The sequence below is a fragment of the Aquarana catesbeiana genome, linkage group LG06, assembly GCF_042186555.1.
Source record: "Aquarana catesbeiana isolate 2022-GZ linkage group LG06, ASM4218655v1, whole genome shotgun sequence".
Classification (NCBI taxonomy): Eukaryota; Metazoa; Chordata; class Amphibia; order Anura; family Ranidae; genus Aquarana; species Aquarana catesbeiana.
Window position 1 is genome coordinate 391,686,998 of NC_133329.1, and position 23,827 is coordinate 391,710,824.

At 43.9% G+C, this 23,827-nt stretch overlaps 1 protein-coding gene across 1 annotated transcript in view; it reads left to right on the top strand.

Moving 5' to 3' along the window:
- CFAP65 (cilia and flagella associated protein 65) overlaps positions 1–23,827 on the top strand; it is a 126,800-nt gene that overhangs the window by 32,827 nt on the left and 70,146 nt on the right. Inside the window, exons 8-14 of the mRNA XM_073634344.1 lie at positions 1,775–1,997; positions 4,904–5,169; positions 10,107–10,307; positions 15,350–15,715; positions 17,777–17,914; positions 19,485–19,730; positions 22,505–22,729. Of these exons, the coding sequence (XP_073490445.1) occupies positions 1,775–1,997; positions 4,904–5,169; positions 10,107–10,307; positions 15,350–15,715; positions 17,777–17,914; positions 19,485–19,730; positions 22,505–22,729 (1,665 nt within the window). The remainder of the gene's footprint in view (positions 1–1,774; positions 1,998–4,903; positions 5,170–10,106; positions 10,308–15,349; positions 15,716–17,776; positions 17,915–19,484; positions 19,731–22,504; positions 22,730–23,827) is intronic.

Below are 23,827 nucleotides of genomic sequence, written 5' to 3' on the forward strand. Positions count from 1 at the left end.
ACTCTTTTTGGAGAGATCTGGGGTCAAAAAGACCGCAAATCTCTTCTTTACCCTTAAAAAAGAAAAGATAAAATAAAAAATAAAAAATGTTTTCTTCAAGCCTGGACTGGAGGTCCACCAAGGCAATAGAGTCGATCAAAGGCTGTTAACTCTTTGATCGCCTATGGGAGCAGCCGGCCGCACCGCCGGATCGTTTCTCCGGCAGAAACGGTAGGCCTGAGAAAATGTTCCAGCGGACCGTTAGCTGCTCGGACCGGTTTCATGAGAAAGCCAGTGTTCTATCGAATAGTGCCCGCCGTTGAAAAGTGCCTGCGCATGCTGGCGTGACGTCACCATAGCGCATGCGCACATCGTAGGAGGCTTTTTTGACGGGAGATACCATTTCACGGCTACAATTAAAAGCTATGAAAAGAGCGGAGGGCCACCGTAGCTGTCAGATTGAGCCTTGCTGTTGCAGGACGGGTTGTGTGTGTGTGTTGAAGGGCGGGTTTTGTCTGTGTTGCAACCCTCTTAGACACAGGCAATACCCGATGCTCAACACACCAAACCCGCCCTGCCACTCAGACAAAACCGGACCTTGAGCACACTTTAAACCCACGTCGCAACAGCGAGGCACAATATGACAAATACGATGTCCCTGCGCTGTTTGCATAGCATTCAATTGTGCCCATCAAATGGTATCTCCCATCGGGAAAAAAAGCCTCCTACGATGTGCGGGCGCTTTTCGACGGAGGGCACAAATCGACAGAACGCCGGCCGCCTGAAGGAAAAAACGGTACCGGGGTTATGGCTAATATCTTTAGCCATAATCCCAGTAAACCACGTGCAGACTGCAACGTATATATACGTATTGTGGTCAGCGAAGTTGTAAAAGGGTAACTCCACTTTCATGGGATAAAATGAAAAAATTATTATAGCATATGAAAAATTATATTATTTTTAAATTATATAAGTATATAATTAAATTATATTATAATAGCAAATGAAAAAATTATTATAGCATAAATACTATTACTACACAAGTCATATTGTAATTGAATGTATTAAAAATAACCTTTCCTTTCCAATCTGTTGAGCTGTAATTTTCTGTAAAATGCAATATGGCTAACTGGAGGTGTTCTAAACACAGATGGTATACAGAACACCCCCCAGAAATGTCATTGCATTTCCTGCTTGTGTGATTGGCTCATTGATTTCCCAGAAGTCTGCACTAAGATACAAGTCAGATTTTGGGCATCCTTTGCAACAAAAATTTCATTTTTGGTGAGATACTCCCAAAAGGAAATCACATCTAAAGGGAAGCCCTGCCACTTTCCTCATTAGAGCCCTGCAAGTCCAGGAGCTGATTGATAATTATAAAACCATTCACATTCATCTTGCACATGGACACAGAAAAACAAACAGCTTTTTCTTCAGAATGACAAAAGGTAGGAATCTGCAACAAAATTTGTTAAGATCCCTGCAATGTACATAGATCACCCAGAGGGGAATGTTTTTTTGTTTTTTGTTTTTTTATTTTTTTTACAAAGGTGGAGTCTCTCTTTTAAGTATAAAAAGCAGCTCTGGATACAATACAGAGCTATCCTCTGCAGCATTTTTTTCACCACAAGATGATCTCAGTGCTTCAGATTTAAAGATGCCCAGCATCGCTCAACCTGGAAGGAGATACTGTTAGTACAGGGTGTCATTTCCCGCTCCCCTGAGAAGGAGTCAATATGGTGCTCCTTATTAACAGTATAATGAGGCTATTTCGATGCTCTTCTATTTCACACAGGTGGATGCTCCTTTCCGTATCGCGAGGGAGAAGAGGCCAGCCCACATGGACTGTCATTTTTCTTGCGACATTTCAAGCGGTGTAGTACCAGCCCAGGGCAAACTGAGAGTTCCCCTGCTGTTTAGTCCACATATAGTGGGCATGGAAAGTGTGGATTACTTCCATGTCATTCCAGCTGGGAATCTTACAAAGTCTGTTCTAAAGATTTCTGGAACTTGTAAAGGTATGTATTTTCCTTAATGTTCTTCTTAATTCTTACTTCTTAGGAACACATTCAATAACAGCAACAGATCCTATATTGGATTCCTATTTTAGTGGGTCAGTACTTTTCACATGAGTGCTAGAGGGAATATCCACACCTAGTACTGAAGATCAAAAATTTTCATTGATAGACCAGCACAAATACGCTATAAGGCCCTTTTTTTATTCCAGCATTACTCTGCCCCTGTGCGAAAAACCAGCTTCATAAAGACATGGTTTGATGAGTTTGGTATGGAGAAACTTGAGTGGCCTTCACAGAGCCCAGACCTCAACCCTACTGATCACCTTTAGGATTAATTGAAACAAGTTGGTCTTCTGAACCAACACCACCACCATAAAGATATGGTTAGAGGAGTTTGACGTGGAGAAACTTAAGTGTCCTACTGACCCTGACCTCAACTCTACCGCACGCTTTTGAGATGAATTTGAACATCGATTCTGAGCCAGGTCTTCTCATCTAGCATCAATACCTGACCTCACAAATGCTCTTTTGAATAAATAGAAACAAATTCCTACAGACACCCTCCAAAATCTGGTGGAAAGCCCTCCACAAAGAGTGGAGACTGTTATGGCCATAAAGTTGGACTAACTCCATACTAATGCTTGCAGTTTATGGAAGGGGATGTCCAACAAGCTTTAAATACTGTAGGTGGGATGGTCACAGGGCACAGTCATGCTGGAACAAGGTTGGAAGTGAACAATTGCCTGATATTGTATGACATTAAAGTGGAAGTTTAGGTCCTGCTAGATCACCTCAGGCCGGCCCCTTTTGCAGGTATAGCTATGTAAAACATTAAAAAAATAAGTGTCTATACTGTTTAAAAAGCTGTAATACTCTGTTTCACCCTGCTCTGCACATGCTCAGTTGCTCTCCATTCTTAGGCATTTTAGGCACTACTGAGTTTGTAAATACCAACCAGCTAACAGTCTTAAAGCGGAATGAAACCCTCATATCCTTTACAGCCAAGGAAGCTGCTTCTGTTTGATCAACAACTGCAATGGTGCAGCACATGTGATCAGTGATAACACAAGCAAATGTAACAGTTAACCATCCAGGCATTCCAGTAATGTAACTGTTTTTTGAAACCTTTAAATCAATGGGTTTAGTTCTACTTTATGATTTACAGCTGGGGCTCTGGGCTTCAGCAAAATGGCCGCCTCCAGCAAGAAGAAACAGGAACAATGCTAAAGGCAATTTACAGCACACACAAATTTTGGTAGCATAATTATTAATGTGGAATGTATGTTCCTTGCTGAAGAACATTATTTTTTATCAAGTTGTTATAGGAACTGGGTAAAGTTCCAATTTAACAATACCCTTCCCTGGAAACACCTGAACTCAGTATCTTGGAGGGGTGTTCACATAATTTTCACATGCCTGACGAAGGGGTCCTGTTTGACTCCAAAACGTTGCACTACCTATTTTGTGATGCGGTCATGCTTCAATAAAAAGTTGTTTGGACACTACTTGATGATCCGTGGTGTGCTGGCAAATATCCTCTTTTTTACATAATTTTGGCCACATAGTGTAACTGAACAAACTCTCCAGCATTTAGCAACTTTACATTATAACTCTCCATTTACCATACAGTAAAAATATATTATATTTCTGTTTTGATTATTTTAATCACATAATTTACGGTGCAAAAGTGTTTCATTACAGGCGATGCTTGTTAAAAAAGATATCTTCATTTTAGTTAGCAAAAACAATTGGATACAATTAAAAAAATAATAGTTTGATGGTAATAAGAGATTCGCTCATTACACATGTACCTGGAAAAAACAAAAAAAAAACAACGAAACAAAGAATAGAGAGAAAAAATTATAAGTTCAATTTTATGTAGACCAGTCAAAGAAAAACCCAAAAACTTAAATCTTAATTAAACTTATCTATTATTTATTAGTGAGCACTAGACGTGCACTGCCAAAAAATGTGTACATTTTCGTTTCATTTGTTTTGTTTTTTTTCGTTTTTCGGGTCATTCGTTATGATCGCAATTCGTACATTGGTAAATTTGTAAATTCATACATTCGTACATTCGTACATTCGTAAATTAGAAAATTCGTATATTCGTAAATTCGAAAATCTGAAATAGTAACTAACTATTAAATTATAGGTATTGTAATTTCCTTTCAAATTTGGCTGTTAGTGAACGTAATGAATACAAATTTATCCAAAGTTATGAATTAAATGGAACGGAACAAATTAATAATAAATAATAATAATAATATTAATAATTCAATACGTTCCATTCGTTTAGATACGGCATTCATTATTACGGATAATTCGTAACTTGGGATATTGTATATATTGTATTATATTTGTTACGTTCACTAACAGCCAAATTTGAAAGGAAATTACAATACCTATAGTTTAATAGTTAGTAGTAGTTAAGTTATTATTAGGTAATTATTATTTCAGATTTACAAATTTACAAATGTACGAATTTTAGAATTTACGAATGTACGAATTTACAAATGTACGAATTAACAAATGTGCGAATGTACGAATTTACAAATTTTAGAATTTACGAATATTCGGAAAAATTTGTTAAACGGGTTTTCGTTAATTCGGATATTTCCGAATTAACAAATTTGTCGAAATTCGTTAAAAAACAAATTCGGAATGAAACGAATTGCACATGTCTGGTGAGCACACTGTATTTAATTATTTTGCTCTACCCTGTAATCATTTCATTATTTTAAACCAACTCCCTCCGCAGCTCCTTTATACCACCAGTTGAGGAGATAACACTGTAACTCCGCTCTGTTGTTTAACGCACACTAGATTTATCAGGCCCCGCCGATGGCGACTGATATATGTTGGTAAAGTTTAGTCTTCCAATAACCCCCATTATCCTATTACAGGACCCAATGTGTTTCTGCAGACATCGGTTCTAAATTTCGGTTTGGTGGATTTGGGGGAAAAGATTCTGCGTACCCTGGAAATCACGAACTCCTCAGATGTTCCTGCACCCTTCCAGTTTGATATTGATACCAGCGAAAGCGTTTTTTCCTTTGACCGATCATATGGAACGCTGAGCCCGGGAGAGACTCAGCATTTGAAGATCACCTTCTCTCCAGTTCATCCAATTCCTCATAATCGGAGAGTCGCTTGCCTCCTCCACCACCAGGTCAGACACCTGTAATGGGCAGGCTTGGCTAGACAAATTATAGGGAAACTATAATTCTGGACCAATTGTTTTTATATTAATATGTTTTTAACTGTTGTTTTGCAGTATATGTGTTTTTTTACTGGCTTAATGCTAACTTTGTTTTACACATACATTAGCATTAATACATAACAAAGGATTCCCAGAGTATTATGGAATAGCTTAAAGTGGAAGTAAACTTCCATCTCAGGCTTTTACCTATAGGTAAGCCTATAATAAGGTTTACCTATCGGTAGTGTAAATATCTCCTAATTGGGCGCCGTTTAGGAGATATTTACTGTACATGCAGTTAGGACAAAATACAAAACAAGGAACACTCCTACAGCCACATCCGTATAAGTCATTTATATTTAATAAAATTGATTATATTGTTATTTTGACTATGCTTTCTCAGGTTTGTTGTGCCTCTAAAGTCCGCCCAGGGTGTCCTTGATGACCCCCCCTTTTTTTTTCTTTTTATGTACATGCAATTAGTAACATCACTGGTGCATGTGCTCCGAAATAATGGCCACCCGTGCCATTCCTTCAGAGCCCTGTGCCGTGAAGGTCATCGCGGCTCCAGCCAGTCATAGAGCTGGAGTCTGTGAACCTGGAAGCAAGACGGGTGAAGATGGGAGCGCCTGCAGCTTTAGCATCTCGGCACGGGAGGGCTTTGTTTTAAGGTAAGTCTAACATAATGTGCTAGTAAGCGATGCATACTAGCACATTATGACATTACCTTGCAGGGTCCAAAAAAAAAAAAAAAAAAGGTCCAGCGGTTTACAACCGTCTCCCCCAAGACCGAGAATTGAGCGATCAAACACCGCTGATTGCGCGATCGCATATGCGTAAAAATACATAAAAAAAACCCTCTGAAAAAAGTAGATGCTTAAACAGGAGTATCGTATGCAAGAGGCCTAATTGGCTTCAAAATGGGTGGCCTTGGGGCGCAGAGTACTGCGCCCCTAGCCCACCCACTTGTGTGACAATAGTGAATTAATATTGGATTGGCCAGGAGGAGAAGCGACCGGATTGGCCGGTAGGAGAATCAGTGGGGAAGGCACCGAAGCCGCCTGGGAAGCCGCCCAGGAGGAGAAGCAGTGGGGAAGCTGCCTGCAACCTGGATGAGGTAAATAGTGCGGGACAATCGGCCGATCGGGGGGGGGGGGGGGGAGTGTTGCGCAGGGGGGCTGGTGGCTGTCAGTCACCGCTATATGCTCTGCGACCTGGGCAGTGGAGGGGTTCTTTCCAGAGCCTGGAACAGCTCTGTGACTTCAAACTGCATACATGTGACCCACATGGGAAGTATAGCCAAAAAAGCTTTGGCATTACTTCGCCATTAAAGTTTCAGGCACACAGGATTTCTGTTTAGCCCTGACAGGAGAAAAATTACAGAGGCAACGCAATAATAGCTGCATATTGCACTTGCATTTAAGCGAGTTTAGGTGTGTCAAGCGTTTGACGTTAGTGGATTCCAATATTCATTTAGTCTGCCCATTAGAATGCATGTTTAAACATGTTTAGGCACATTAAGATGCATTTAGGGGTCCTCTGCATTTTTTTCCTGCTGTTCTGCTCCTCTCCTGAGCCTATAAACACTCCCCTTCCAATAAACCTGTAAACACCTATGTGTGCATAGACATAACATAGAGGTGCTTTTACAGGCTGAAAAAGAAACCCCGCCAGATGCATGTAAAAACAGCAATTTTTGAGGGCCCAGTTCACATCTTGCAGTTTGAGATCACGAGCAGAATTGGCGCGATTACGCCCACGATCCCAAATTGCAGCACAGTGTGCAACACGCTTTTAAGTGCCATTATTCTTTAATGAGACCCCAAATGCAATGCGATTCTGCCATGATCATTGCGCAACACGCCAAAACAAAAGTTTTAAAGATGCGTTATGCTTGTCACCCAAAAAAGAGCATAAGCTTCTTTTTGGGTGATAAACATGCACAGGGCAGCCAATGAACTGAATGGGGTGCCCTATGTGCGACACGCAAAATTGTGTGCAAATTGCTCAACCAAAATTGCAAAAGCGGGAATACTTGTCCCCGCTAGGCGAAAGTGTGAATGCAGCCCTGGGTTTATCTGACTAAACCATCTGATGAGGGATGAGTCATTGCAATGAATCCCTGACTCTTTTTAATGCTTTTGTTTGTGTAAATTTAGGTTTCTGCTATTAGGTCCTGCAAACAAAATGCTTTACATCAAAGAAGCAAAAGCAGAGCAAGGGAATGTGAAAGCTAAAGGAGGAAAATGTAAAATAATATTATGTAATATTTCATATTTACATTTTAAAGCCCAACACTGGGCTTCCCTTAATACCTTCCCCCTCACTCTCTGTAGATCGAAAAAGCTGAACTTCAGGCAGACACAAAAGACCCAAATTATTGCAGCTCTTTGTTCATTATTACACCATTAAATATTTAAACGCAAGCAGTGTGAATACCTGAATTAATTTGAAACTAAAGAGGGGCTCCAGGCTCTTTCAGAAAAAATTTAAGTCAGCAGCTACAAATACTGTAACTGCTGACTTTTAATATAAGAACACTTACCTGCCCAGGGATCCAACGATGTCCTCACCCAAGCCGATTCTTCAATTCTGCAGGCGCGGCATCTGTAGTAAGGGAAATAGGAAGTGAAGTTTTGCAAGTCCCGCTGCGCCTTGTGAATTGTCCTGTAGTTTTCTGAGACCTGTGATGTATCCCAGAAGACTGATGGGAAAGGAGGGATTGGCCAAACTTCCTGCTCAGTTCACTGTGGCGATCTGAGCTGGAAGTGGGATCGGGTACCTGTCAAAACCAGGTACTCGCTCCCCCCAAAAAAGTGCCAAATGTGGCAGTCGAGGGGGAGAGGGTGCAAACAAGCGGAACTTCCCCTTTTGGTTGTAGCTTCGCTTTAACTTCTTGCAGTTCTTTGAGGATACAAAATAAGGTAGTACTGAGTATTACCAGGGAGGTGGACTTTTTAGGCTAAGAAACAGTGGAGAAGATATAGCAGTATAAAAAATATAATTTTATTGAAAAATACAAATATCTAAAAAACAATGACAATTGTAACATATAACATCTATGATTATTGTGCAGTGAGCCCTTGTATGTCTACGCGTTTCACCGTTAGGCTTCCTCAGGACACGGCCAAGGTCCACAGATGAGACAGAGAAGGGAATATGTCTCTCTATCTAAAATGATATAATGTCATTAGACACACACACACAACTAACACATAAACAAACTGTTAACGATAAAAATCATGCGCTAAGCAACTGCGAGCATAGGAAAGAACACCAAGCCGGTACCTTAAATTGGAATGCAAAATCATGCAAGTCACGGTAGCATGAGAAAGTTCAATCAGCAGTAAGAAAGCTGAAATTAAAGCAAATGCAACCAGCGTCAATCAGCGAGAATATGCATTTGGGCAGAGAAAACTTTATAGGTTTATTAAAGAATGAGACTTACTATATTAGATATAGCTAAATATCTCAGCAGGGGCATGTAAACAATATTCCTAATTAAGGGAGCAGCCATTAGAGGGAGGAGGGCCAACAACGGATGCACCACTTAGATCCTGGATTTAGTATCAGCAATGCTGAAGGCTCAATACAATCCCATCGCTGCATCTATAAGCATATAATGACAGATTAAGCTAAATATAAAAACGGTAATATCATGTAGAAATTTTTTTACTGCAGCAATGATAATAGCATATAGGGCGTTTGGTGCAGCAAGGGCCAAGTGATAGTATATAGCTAAGTACTTACATTCAGGATACAGTAGGTAAGTACTAAATCCAGGATCTAAGTGGTGCATCCGGTGTTGGCCCTCCTCCCTCTAATGGCTGCTCCCTTAATTAGGAATATTGTTTACATGCCCCTGCTGAGATATTTAGCTATATCTAATATAGTAAGTCTCATTCTTTAATAAACCTATAAAGTTTTCTCTGCCCAAATGCATATTCTCGCTGATTGACGCTGGTTGCATTTGCTTTAATTTCAGATTTCTTACTGCTGATTGAACTTTCTCATGCTACCGTGACTTGCATGATTTTGCATTCCAATTTAAGGTACCGGCTTGGTGTTCTTTCCTATGCTCGCAGTTGCTTAGCGCATGATTTTTATCGTTAACAGTTTGTTTATATGTTAGTTCTGTGTGTGTCTAATGACATTATATCATTTTAGATAGAGAGACATATTCCCTTCTCTGTCTCATCTGTGAACCTTGGCCGTGTCCTGAGGAAGCTTAACGGTGAAACGCGTAGACATAAAAGGGCTCACTGCACAATAATCATAGATGCTATATGTTACAATTGTCATTGTTTTTCAGATATTTGTATTTTTCAATAAAATTATATTTTTTATACTGCTATATCTTCTCCACTGTTTCTTAGCCTAAAAAGTCCGCCTCCCTGGTAATACCCAGTACTACCTTACTTTGTATCCTCAATGATTTATGGACGTGGCTCATTTTTGGTGCACTTTGCTCTCTTTTTTTGTGTCTTCTTGCAGTTCTTACAACAAAGCTCAGAGTGTTGGGGGGGGGGGGGGGGGGGAGCAGCAGCTGCAGTGCTAACAATGGACATGCTGATCGGGAGAGAAAACAGAGTGACAGAGAGGTGAGCTTATCAGTCTTCTGCTTCTCCTATGGTGGGTAAAACAGCTACAGTGGATGCATTTCATCTGTGTAATTAGCTGTATGCCTGGGGTTCTGCTGTAAAGTAAACCTATTCTAAGGGAAATGTAAAGGGCTGCCATTACCAACCTCTAGAAAATGTTAATTGCCTGGCTGATAATGTGACCCTGGCCTTTTTACCTTGTTAGGCAATGACCCAGATTGGAGTGTGGTTGCACTGACAATGGTGTGGTTGCATTTACAATTGTAAACTTTGCAATCTAGATAACTACATGTTCTTGTGTTCCAGGATCCTCTGTTTGTGGACTTGATTGGCACTTGTCACTCGGACACGGATAAGCCAGCCATTGTGCTTCCTAAGCATCTACCCCTTTACAGAACAAACATGGCACGGGGGCTGACAATCTACCCACCGGATATCCTGGATGCCATGATAGAGGAAAAGAAGCTAAACAAGGATAGTGACGGGGCTCTGGTTCTTCAGGAACAGGTCTGAACATCCAGGGTCACAGATTCCTTTATAACTTCTCTTCCTTTCTGTTCTTTTTTTTTTTTTTTTCTGGAGTGTGTGTGATTTTTTTTAAGTATCACTGAAGGCCATTTTTTTTCGTTTTGGATAGACAGGAGAGGGATTAGAACATCTACCAGGTTTCCATTGCTGATATGCAAATGGAGCCATCTTAAAGTGGTTGTAAACCTCAGTCATGAAATCTGAACAACGCACATATATTTCTAGTGTTTACTTGTCTCTCTCCAAAAGTCTGAGTGTTGTTTCTCTCTGGTGCTTCTTCCTCTGTTTACAGCATGTGTCACTTCTGACAAATTGTCTCAACACATGAGATAAAATGGTAATAAATAAATGGATAAATGGTGATGGGGAGGAGAGCTCAACACACAGCTTGTCTATTCACAACTCCGTTTTGCATCATTCCTTTGTTCCTGTGCCATGCGTGAAGGGGGGATATGTCTCTTTCCTCCAATCAGCTCTCACACACTGTACACTGTACTCTAACTGCAGCTCTCCGCCCCTTCCTCTGTGCTACTGACAGAAGAATTTTATCTAAATTCAGCACTTTGAAGTGATGTAGAAGAGAGAACACTGCAGATAAACAAGTAAAACGTATGTGGGAGGAGTTGTTTTGTTATCTGTGTATCATCTAAGGCCAATCACTTCAAAATTCATTTGGACGCTACTTGTTGACCCATGGTGTGCTGGGAAATATCCTCATTGTATTTTATAATAGAGACACAGAAAACACTTAAAGAGGAGTTCCACCCATATAAAAGTCAGCAGCTACAAAAAGTGTAGCTGCTGACTTTTATTGATCAGACACTCACCTATCCCACGGTCCAGCGATGCGGGTGTACAAAGCCCCGCTTCTCTCCTCCCTCCTCTCTGCGGCGCCAGCATTGTCACTGTGCGAAGCAACAACCGGGCGTGCACTGCACACTGCCGCACTGTGATTGGCTGGGCAATCATATGGGACCTGTGATGTGTCCCAGATGATTGCCGAGAGGGAGGGGGGAGAGGTGAACTTGCTTCCGGCGCCGCAGTGCCCCGGGAGGAAGTGGGAGCTGGATCCCTCTAAAAAGAGGGTTTCCGCTCCCCCCCCAAAAAAATGACATGCCAAATGTGGCATGTCAGGGGGGTCACCTTCTCTTAAAGTGGAAGTTCCATTTTTGGGTAGAACTCCGCTTTAATATGGCACCGACTTTTCCCGGGAGAAACAAATTTATAAACATTTTAAACACAGTAGATTGGGGCAAAATTATATTGTATAATGTGTTAGAAAATGTTAATATAATGGTCTAATTGAAAAGCAGCATAGAAGGGGGAGAGTTTACTTCCACTTTAGAGCTCATTTACACTTGCTTCGGCTTCAACACACATTAACGGCTAGTTTACACTTGCTTCAAAACAAGGCTTCGGACAGGCTTTGTTAACCACTTAAGCCCCGGACCATTTGGCTGGCTAAAGACCAGAGCACTTTTTGCGATTCAGCACTGCGTCACTTTAAATGACAATTGCGCGGTCGTGCGACGTGGCTCTCAAACAAAATTGACGTCCTTTTTTTTCCCACAAATAGAGCTTTCTTTTGGTGGTATTTGATCACCTCTGCGTTTTTTATTTTTTGCGCTATAAACAAAATAAGAGCGACAATTTTGAAAAAAACGCATTATTTTTTACTTTTTGCTCTGATAAATATTACCCAAAAATATATAAAAAAACAGTTTTTTTCCTCAGTTTAGGCCGATACGTATTCCTCTACATATTTTTGGTAAAAAAAAATCACAATAAGCGTTTATTGATTGGTTTGCGCAAAAGTTATAGCGTTTACAAAATAGGGGATAGTTTTATGGCATTTTTATTAATAATTTTTTTTTACTAGTTTTGGCGGCGATCAGCGATTTTTATTGTGACTGCGACATTATGGCGGACACATCGGACATTTTTGACACATTTTTGGGACCATTGTCATTTATACAGCAATCAGTGCTATAAAAATGCATTGGTTCCTGTGTAAATGACACTGGCAGTGAAGGGGTTAACCACTAGGGGGCGGGGAGGGGTTAAGTCAGTACTAGGGGAGTGTTTTCTAACTGTAGGGGGATGGGCTGTGTCTGTCAGTACACTGATCTCTGCTCCGATGACAGGAAGCAGAGATCCAGTGACACTGTCACTAGCCAGAACGGGGAGATGCTGTTTACATCAGCATCTCCTCGTTCCTGCTCTCCGTGAGACGATCGCGGGTATCCCCGCGGCGATCGAGTCCGCGGGACCCGCGACCCCACTCACGGAGCTCCCGGCGGCGCCGGTGGCGCGCACGCAATGACACGGTGGGAAATTCAAGTGGACGTATATATACACCCATTTGCCCAGCCGTGCCATTCTGCCGACGTACATCGTCGTGCGGCGGTCGGCAAGTGGTTAAAGCTCTCTGAATGCCAGTCAAAGCTCCTGTCACTTAATAAAATGGTTAGCTTACAGTCCTGTTTACACCTTGCTTTTGCTTTGCTTTGCTTCAAAAAAATCCATGTAGCTTTAGTGGTGGTTCAAAGATCTTCAAAGCTTCCATAGAAATCTATGGCAAAGCTCGCTTGAAGCCCCACGAAGCCTCACCAAAGCTCCACCAAAGCCTCATTGAAGCACCAAGCAAAAGCAAGGTGTAAACAGGACTGTAAGCTAACCATTTTATTTAGTGACAGGGGCATTAACTGGCATTCATGGCATTCATGTCCAAAGCCATGTTTTGAAGCAAGTGTAAATTAGCCCTTAAAGTAAAACTAAAGGGAAACTTTTTTTTGGATAGATTATTTATTTGCCATCTGTGTTCCATTGGGGAGATTTCACTTCCTGTCCCATAGCCAAAACAGGAAGTAAGAGGAAAACCCTCCATAGTGAGGTAATCCTGGGGTGTCCCTATTGGTAGATTTCCCCTCTATTCCGTTCTGATGTCAACCCAAAATTGGGGATTTTCTTTCACTTTCACTCTCGATGATATTGGTAAACAGGAGAAATAGAGAGGATGAATCTCCATAAGGGGATACAGATGGCTAAAAAAACTGACGGTTGTTCTATTCCCTCCCCACTCTAACCAAAACAAGTACAATTTCATGGATATATTTCAGACTAGAGAAGAAATATAGCCATTGTGATCCCATGTTTATCAGATGCATAGAGTATAATTTTACCAAACACTATAGGGGAGATTTACTAAAACTGGAGAGTGCAAAATCTGGTGCAACTCTGCATGTAAACCAATCAGCTTCCAGGTTTTATTGTCAAAGCTTAAAGTGGTTGCAAACCCTTTCATATATCAAGTTAAGTGAGTGGCCTCGGGTAATACACAGAGATGAAACAAAGCATCCTACATAAGTTGTACCTGTCTATCTGCAGCTCTTTCTTCTTTAAATCAGTTCGAAGTGCTGAGTTTTAAAGCAGGGTTCAGAGAAAAGGGGGCGGAGAGGTGAAGTTGCACTCTACAGAGCTCTGTGAAAAGATCTCTGAGAGCTGATTGGAGGGAAGAGACACCCCCCCTTCACACAGGAACAGAGCTGACGCTGTCAATCACAGGCATTGTGCTGGAGAATCCTCCTCTGTCACTATTTTTCTCTTGGTGTCAGGAAAACTTGTCAGAAGTGACTCATGCATATAGCAGAGGAACGAAGAAGCAGGCAGAAATGACACTTAGGGCTCTGGCTTGAGACAAGTACACACTATAGAGCAGGAGTCTACAAACTTTCTAAACAAAAGGGCCAGTTAACTATCTTTCAGACTTTAGGGAGGCCGGACTGAGAAGTCAGAGAAGAAAATGACCTGGCTTCACTAGAACTAAACATTGCCCAAAAATTGGAATTAGGGGAAGAATAAAACCCCATCGTTGGTGTCAGTGGAAGGAATTGTGTCCCGTCAATGTCAGTGAGAGGAATTGTGCCCCATCGTTGGTGTCAGTGGTAGGAATTGTGCCCCACTGTTGGTGTCAGTGGAAGGAATTGTGCCCCACTGTTGGTGTCAGTGAAAGGAATTGTGCCCCACTGTTGGTGTCAGTGGAAGGAATTGTGCCCCACTGTTGGTGTCAGTGAAAGGAATTGTGCCCCATTGTTGGTGTCAGTGAAAGGAATTGTGCCCCATTGTTGGTGTCAGTGAAAGGAATTGTGCCCCACTGTTGGTGTCAACGGCAGGAATGATGCTCCATTGTTGGAGTCAGTGGGTGGAATAGTGCCCTAAGGGCCAGATAAAATCAAGCAAAGGGCTGCATCCGGCCCAGGGCCACAGTTTGGAGACCCCTGCTATAGAGGGATGTGCTTTGTTCATATTTCATGTCTGAGGTTTACAACCACTTTAACTGAACAAGCTGAAGTTAGAAGCTGATTGGCTACCATGCACAGCTGCACCAGAATCTGAGTGCTCCAGTTTTAGTAAATCTTCCCCTGTGTATCTATACAGACATTATACAGTGGAACCTTGGATTACGAGCATAATGCATTCCAGGAGAATGCTTGTAATCCAAAGCACTCGCATATCAAAGCGAGTTTCCCCATAGAAGTCAATGGAAACGAAGATAATTCGTTCTGCATTGACTTCTATTGCATGCAATACCGCATGTGGCCAGATGTGGGGGGCGCCAGAGAGCCTCAGAAATACTCTGGAACAGCTCGGCTGAACTTGGAAAGCCTCAGGCTCGGAAACATTCGGGAACGGAGTATTTCCGAGTGTTTCCAAGTATTTTCGAGTGATTCCGAGTATTTCCGAATGTCTCCTAACCGTTCCGAGTATCACCGGCGTCCCCGCACCTCTGTCCAAATGCGGTACTGCACAACCCATTAGCTTGAATTCTGCTCGTTTTGCGAGACAACACTCCGAGTCAGAATTAAAAAAAAAAATTTGCTTGTCTTTCAAAACGCTCCTTAACCACGTTACTCGTAAACCAAGGTTCCACTGTATTTGTAAAGGAACTCTATTAAAACAACATTTTTAATTAAATTAATTTGAAAGTAATGAAAGTAAACTGAATGTTTGGTTATTTTTAGCTTGAGGGCACTCCAGAGAAACTCCCTCTTCCTGATGCTGCATCTGAATACTTCAATGATGACTTCAGCCATGAGGACTCTACATTGTTATCGCATATTACAGCCAGCACCAGAGACTTTGATTTTGGTCGATGCGTTGGACGCACACAAGAAATGCTACCCGAACCTCTTCCTCTGTCCTTGACCAATCGCACTAAGGGGAAAGTGACTGTCATGTGGACCTGCAAACCTCACAGCCCATTCCGAGTCACCCCAGAAGTCACCGACATCCCACCGCTGAAGTCCACCGCCTTCAGAGTGGTCTTCCAACCCTCACAGATAAATACTTTGTATGAGGCAGAACTGGAGGGCTTCATCTTCTACAAGGTGAGCTAAGTGAGGAAGAAAAGCAGAACTACAGTAGAATAGACCATGCCAAATTCACAAGTTTTAAACTGATAAAAGGTACAAATAAAATACAGGTTTTGTTGCATTATTCACTGTCAATCCAGAGCTGTCTCTTGCAGTAATTCCTTTCCACCACTAGATGCCTTCATTAACATAGGCTGCCTCTCAAGGCAGAGGCCCCAGGAGAGAGAGAGCTCTGAACAGAGCCTCCCAAACACTTATCTTCCCCCTAGCCATACCTTCTGGGCGCCTCCTCTCAGGGATTGGCTGAGATTAGATAAGTATTCATAGCCCTGGGATTGATCCTCCTATTCTATTTCCAGAAGCTTCTTCCAGAGACAGGCAGGAGCAATCAACCCCTAGGTATAGAATAGACCTGACCAGACCTAAAAAATAAACTGCTGCTCAACTGCGCTCCATTTAAAGTTGTGCACGCCTGTGAAATGCCAACAAACTACGATATCAATAGGAGATGCTTTAAAAGCCTTTACATTTTACTAGTTTAGCGTTAAACATGATTTCTGGCACTAGAATTATTGCTCTCACTCTGACTTTCGTGGTGATACCTCACATGTGTGGTGTAATCACTATTCACATATGCATGAAGGACCTGTGTTCCGTGTTTGCGTGTGATCGGGGGATGGGGGTGATTTAAATTTGTTTTACTTATTTTATTTAAATTTAGTTTTTTACATTTTTTTTTAATTCAACTATATTGCTGTCACAAGTGAACAGCACCCCATGTGATAGCTTTGGCATTGACAGGCACTCTTTTATGGAGAGATCAGGAGTCTATAAGACCCCTTATTCCCTCTGCTGCCCCCCAAGGCAGCCAATCAAACAAAGATCTGTTTGATCGGCTGCTTCTCTGGCTGTTCCAGAACTGAAACCGGAAGAAATAAAATCCTTGTTGCTGCTACCTTCATTTGTGACAGAGGAGATCGGGGAATGAATGTTCCTCCTTCTCCGCGAAGTGCAGTAGATCCAACCATTTACAGGAGTCCCAGGCTCCCCAGTGGAACAGGAGAGCCCTGGAATGGCAGCAGGAGGGGGGATTTCTGAGTGCTGTAAAAGTGATTGGGTGGCTATTTAGCTGCTAGGATCACTTTAATTGGAAAGCCAGTTGTTGGCTGAGAAAAAAAAAACTTGGATCATGGCTGCAGCTGCACCTGGTATAACCACTTAATCCCAAAGTGCTATATATACGACCTAAGGATGTAAAATGGGTAAAGTGGTTCTAAAGTCAGGTTTTTTATCTTAATGCATTCTATGCATTAAGATAAAAAACCTTCTGTGGGCAGCAGCCCCCCCCCCATCTCGTTCCAGTGATGTTGCATGAGAGTCTCGACTGTCTCTCCTCATTGGCTGAGACAGCATTGGCTCCCGCTGCTGTCAATCAATGTGAGTGAGCCAATGAGGGGGCGAGGGCAAGCCATGGTTCCATGTCTGAATGGACACACAGAGCAGCGACTCGGCTTGGGTGCCCCCTATAGCAAACTGCTTGCTGTGGAGACACTCAGCAGGAGGGAGGGGCCAGGAGCTCCAGAGAGGGACCAGAGAAGAGGAGGATAGGGGCTGCTCTGTACGAAACCACTGCACAGAGCAGGTAAGTATGACATGTTTGTTGTTTTTATATGTAAAAAACTGAGACTACAGCAGAATTTGAATATGAGAAGAAGAAAGTGCAAGTAGCCAATCAGTTTATGTGCTGACAAGAAGTATGCTGATAGGGGGAGAAATCAAAGTGACAGAGAGATGAGCTGTAGGTTGAATGAGCTGTCTTTCAGTCTTTTGGGTTGAATCATTCAGCATAATTTAACCCACTTTCTCTGAGCCCAGGCTGTCATCAATCTGCCTCCAACTGTGGCATCATTGGTGGAAGGTACAAACACAGGGTCTTGTAGTTTTTTTTTTTTTTTTTTTGCATAATTAGTCATATACTTTAAAAGATAATTAAAATATGTACAAAACTACTACACGTTCTCGTGGTTCATTAGCACCATCATCATTCATATTTGGAGAATCAACCTTTATTCACAGGTTCTGCGGGATTATCGTAATGTGAAAGACGCCACTGTCTGCCCCCCTTGGTGCATTACCCTACGGGTGAGAGGACACACCTTTGAGTTAGGACAGGAGCACTTTGTACCCAGCTGTATTCTGGATTCTCCTCGCATGGTAAGACCTGAAAAATCTCTTTGAGTAAAACGTTATACAGTATGTGCTACATCTACCCTTAGGCCGGGTTCACACTGGTACGACACGACAGTCGTACCACTTTGGATCCGACTTTGCCCTGTGACTTGAAGTCTGACATGTGTCCGACTTCAATGAACAGGCATCCGACTTTGATCCCCGACATTACCAGGCACTGTGTTTGGTATGAATCTTTAGGGGGAACTCCATGCAAAATGTTAAAAAAAAAACGGCATGGGTTCCCCCTCAAGGAGCATACCAAGCCCTTCGGTCTGGTATGGATTTTAAGGGAAACCCCCAAAAACCATACCAGGTTCCCCCCCCCCCCCTGCCCCAAAGCACCCAACCGCCCATGTTGAGGGCATGCTGCCTGGTATGGTTCAGGGGGGCGCTCACTCGTCCCACCCCCTTTCCTGACCTGCCGGGCTGTGTGCTCAGATGAGGATCTGGTATGGATTTTGGGGGAAACCCCAACGCCGCTTTTTGGCGTGGAGGTTCCCCTGAAAATCCATACCAGACCAAAGGGCTTGGTTATACTCTTGAAGGGGAACCCATGCCGGGTTTTTTTTTTACTTGGCGTGGAGTTCCCCTTCAAGATCCTCAGAGCACAAGTCACATGCCAAAGTCGGGTCAGTTAAGACGGCGATCCGACTTTGATCCGACTTCAGTGATATTCAATGGGCTGAAGTAGGATCAAAGTCGGAGCAAAGTAGTGCAGGGAGCATTTTCAAAGTCGGACTGACTTGTGTCGGACCAGTTAAGACAGCTCCCATAGGGAAACATTGATTTTCACACGTCATTAGACATGAGCTCCCAATGTCGGAGCATTTGCCGTAGAAGTATGAACCCGGCCTTAAGGCCTCCCGCTCTCTGCTCTGCAGTGAAGATGAGAGCGGTGGAGGCTGGTGGGATGGGCCAACAAAGCAGGGAAGTGTTCAGGACCTATCTGCCCATCCCGGTTATACACACTAGTGCAGTATGTTAGATTTATTTATTATGGGTATTTCTATAGCTCTGATAATTTACACAGCAGCTTTACATATTGTACATTCACACCAGTCCCTGCCCTCAAGGGGCTTACCATCGAAGGTCCCTATCTCACATGCATACCTATACATACTGGGGCCATTTTATATAGCAGCCAATTAACCTACCAGTATACCTTTGGTGTATTGGAGGGAACCGAAATACCCGGAGGAAACCCACGCAAGCACAAGGAGTACACCTAACTCCATGCAGATATTTATATGAACCAAGGATCCTGCTCCTGCAAGGCAAGTTGGAACAACTAAGCTACTGTGCTACCCTATGGTATCTGTATGCTGTATTCATTATTTCAGTATGCCATATACCAGGGATATGCAATTAGCGGACCTCCAGCTGTTGCAAAACTAGTCCCATCATGCTCTGCCACTGGGTGTCATGCTTGTGGCTTACAGAGTCTTGCTATGCCTCATGGGACTTATAGTTCTGCAACAGCTGGAGGTCCACTAATTACATATCCCTGCCATAAACCCTACTACAATAACTACATCAATCATATGTGTTGTAGGTATTTCCACCAGTGAGACAAGATGAGCACACAAATCGCAGTTTGCTAATAAAGAACACCGGCTCCATGATAATGACTTATGTCATAGACCAGAAGAGCTGCCCCAATGTCCAGGTGAAGCCAGCCTCTGGTCACCTGGAACCCGGATCTCATCAAGTATTGCTGGTAAGGACCAGCCCTCAAGAAACTGGACTGATAAGGAAGACTCTACCACTGAAGCTCAATTACAGTACTAACTTCACTCAGGTAAGAATCATTTTTTGTTGGATAGAGGCAGACTTTTGGAAAATATGTCCTTTAAAGTGATCCTGTCCTCACCATACCAGATATGCCCATTGGGCAGTCCTATTCGTTCACCACAGCAGCAGGATTGATTTATGATAGTTGTGATAGTTTTATAACAACTATTAGCCATCAATCGTTTTTTGCTTTTTATCATGTGTGAGCATGATCTTTAGGACTGGCACCAGTACTGTACATCCCTTTACACGTGCATTCCTGCTGGCCGCTGAATGCTTCATAATTTAGCTGTGCAATCTGCTGATCAGTTGCTTGATCACACGTTATTATAGTGTAATCAGGGAATTGGATCAGTAGATTGCACAGCTAAAGTCCTCAGCACCCAGTGCCCATCAGGGATACACATCTAGATGGATGCCGTAATGTGTTCTTTCATAGTATGCTTGAGTCAGGATTCTTAGACATTTACAGGAGCCTACTGGCCCCTTCCAACAAATTTGAACTTTCTGTAAAGCAAAGATGAGCAGAGAGACCCAGTGATCATGTCACTGGGTTCCAAAAAGATGCATTTCTTGAGCACAAAATGATTAGTTTGAAAAAAAAAATGTATTTCATGTTGATGCAGGGACGGGGAGGGGAACAAGGGAAGGCATTGTATGCATGCATTACACTTCAGCTTAAATGCTTGAAGTTGGCCCCTGTTGTCTGCTATTCCTTACTTTTCTGCAGGTTCCCAGTCTGTGCAGTCCCATGGGAGCTCTGCATGTAAAGCAGACAGCATCCTGCCTGCACCAATGCATTATGAGTTTACCAATGCAATAGTAACAGCAAAATCAACGGTACTGAAAGGGAAGGGCCTCTTTACTGATTGGACCCTGGGCAAACATTTTTTTGGCCTCTTCCCCCATGCAATTTCACTCTCACATTACACAGGACCCTCTCCCCCATACTTCCCCCATCATTACACGGGACCCTCTCCCTCATACTACCCCCATCATTACACGGGACCCTCTCCCTCATACTACCCCCATCATTACACGGGACCCTCTCCTTCATACTACCCCCATCATTACACGGGACCCTCTCCCCCATTCCCCCATACTACCCCCATCATTACACGGGACCCTCTCCTTCATACTACCCCCATCATTACACGGGACCCTCTCCCCCATTCCCCCATACTACCCCCATCATTACACGGGACCCTCTCCCCCATTCCCCCATACTACCCCCATCATTACACGGGACCCTCTCCCTCATACTACCCCCATCATTACTCGGGACCCTCCCCCTCATACTACTCCCATCATTACATGGGACCCTCTCCCTCATACTACCCCCATCATTACACGGGACCCTCTCCCTCATACTACCTCCATCATTACACGGGACCCTCTCCCCCTTACTACCCCCATCATTACACGGGACCCTCTCCCTCATACTACCCCCATCATTACACGAGACCCTCTCCCTCATACTACCCTCACCATTACACGGGACTCTCTCCCTCATACTACCCCCATCATTTGACTGGATCCTCTCCCTCATACTACCCCCATCATTACACGGGACCCTCTCCCCCATACTACCCCCATCATTACACGGGACCCTCTCCCCCATACTACTCCCATCATTAGACTGGATCCTCTCCCTCATACTACCCCCATCATTACACAGTACCCTCTCCTTCATACTACCCCCATCATTACACAAAACCCTCTCCCTCATACTACCCCCATCATTACACAGGACCCTCTCCCTCATACTACCCCCATCATTACACGGGACCCTCTCCCTCATACTACCCCCATCATTACACGGGACCCTCTTCCTCATACTACCCCCATCTTTACACTGGACCCTCTCCCTCATACTACCCCCATCCTTACACGGGACCCTCTCCCTTATACTACCCCCATCATTACATGGGGCCCTCTCCCTCATACTACCCCCAACATTACACAGGACCCTCTCCTTCATACTACCCCCATCTTTACACTGACCCCTCTCCCTCATACTACCCCCATCCTTACACGGGACCCTCTCCCTTATACTACCCCCATCATTACATGGGGCCCTCTCCCTCATACTACCCCCATCATTACACAGGACCCTCTCCTTCATACTACCCCCATCATTACACAGGACCCTCTCCTTCATACTACCCCCATCATTACACGGGACCCTCTCCCTCATACTACCCCCATCATTACATGGGAGCCTCTCCCTCATACTACCCCCATCATTACACAGGACCCCCTTCCCCTCCCTTACACAGACCCCTGCATTGCCTCCCCCCCCCCGCAGCGGTCTCACCTTCGATAGTGTCCAGAGGAAGTCAGACGAACACCAGGCACAGCCCACCAAACCCTCCGCGAAGAATTTCTTCAGTGGGCTGATGATCTGTGGCTTGTCGGACATAGTGAGGGTCAGGGGGCCGGTGTTATTGTGCCCGGGACTGATAGGCGTTCTCCCTGGACAAGGTTTACCTTACCGAGCAGGACAATCACCGCACAGGCTGCAGATAAAACGCCCAACAAATCACTAGCACCCCCAACATCCAATTTCGGCCTCAAATCCTGAGTGATAGCCAAATCCACTTATCAACTATTTACGGGCAGTTGCTTTGGGCCCCAAAACAATGACTGGGCCCGGAGCAGCTGCTTCTTTTGATAAAGACAGCCCTGTGAAAGGGTGTTGCCATCTACCTGTGCATAAGACTGACTGATTTCTGATTGCAGTTTTGCTGATTTTTTTTTTTTTTTTTCTACGTCTGGAAGGACATTGTCCTGTTTTGTAGAGCTGAAACCCCTGAACTCGACCTAGAAAAGGAGGGAAGACTTTACTTTAAACCGACCTATGTGGGGACAGAGTCTGAGAGCTCCTACTCTGTGAAGAACTGCTGCAGAGTCCCGCTGCACTTCGAGTGGAAGATTCCGCAAGCCGACATATTCCATATCTCAGTCAGTCCCTGCAAGGGGATTATTAAACCAAATGAGACCTTGGTAAGACATCATGTCAGACAGCACATTAGTACATAGGTCATCTTTTAAGATACTGCTGTACATTAGTTTAGATATAAACCAATCAGCTATAACATTATGATCACCCACCTAATATTGAGTAGGTTCCCCTTATGCCACCAAAACAGCCCTGACCCATCGAGGCATGGATTCCAAAGTAGCATCTATATGAAGGGGAAGGCCCAAGGTTTCCCAGTAGAACATTGTCCAAAGCAACACACAGCCTTCGCCAGCTTGTCTTCTTCCCATATTGTATCCTGGTGCCATCTCTTCCCCAGGTAAGTGATGGACATGCACCCGACCATCCACATAATTAGGATTTAGGAAAACGTGATTCATCAGACCAGGTAACCTTCTTCCATTGCTCTGTGGTCCAGTTCTGATACTTATGTCCCCACTGTAGGAGTTTTTGGCTGTGGACATGGGCCGTGGCGGCCTGTGCACTGTGGGCGCACGGGTCCCGCCCCCCCTTCCATGCGCCCGGCCCCTTTCAGGACACCAGACGCATGGATTCCTATGGTGGGGGTGGGAGGGGCTACTTTTTGAAGCTTCTGATTAGAGCCAGAGGCTCTAATAGGCTTCAAAATAGGGTGGGCTCGGGGCGCAGAGAGTGCGCCCTGATCCCACCCAATTGTGTGACGATAGCGAATTAACTTTCGCGATTTTCACACTAACCTTCCTCCCCGCCAATCAGGAGGCAGGGAGGCAGACCTATGGATGCCTGGCACTTAGGAAGAGGAACGGAAAAGACATGCTGGAGGAGCTGCTGCGGAACTGAGAGGTAAGAGCCGTGCGCCTGGGGGGGGTTGGGTGCTGCCAGAGCCGCGTGGGAGGGGGTGTGACGGGCACAAGTGGCTGCATTTGATGGGCACAAGTGGCTGCATTTGATGGGAACAAGTGGCTCCATTTGATGGGCACAGTGAGGCTGCAATTGATGGGGAGGTTTCAGTATTTTTCAGTTTGTTTGCGCCCCCCCAAAAAAAATTTGGAGCACCAGCCGCCACTGGACATGGGTCAGCATGGACACCCTGACCGGTCTGCGGTTACACAGCCCCATACACAACAAACTGTGATGCACTG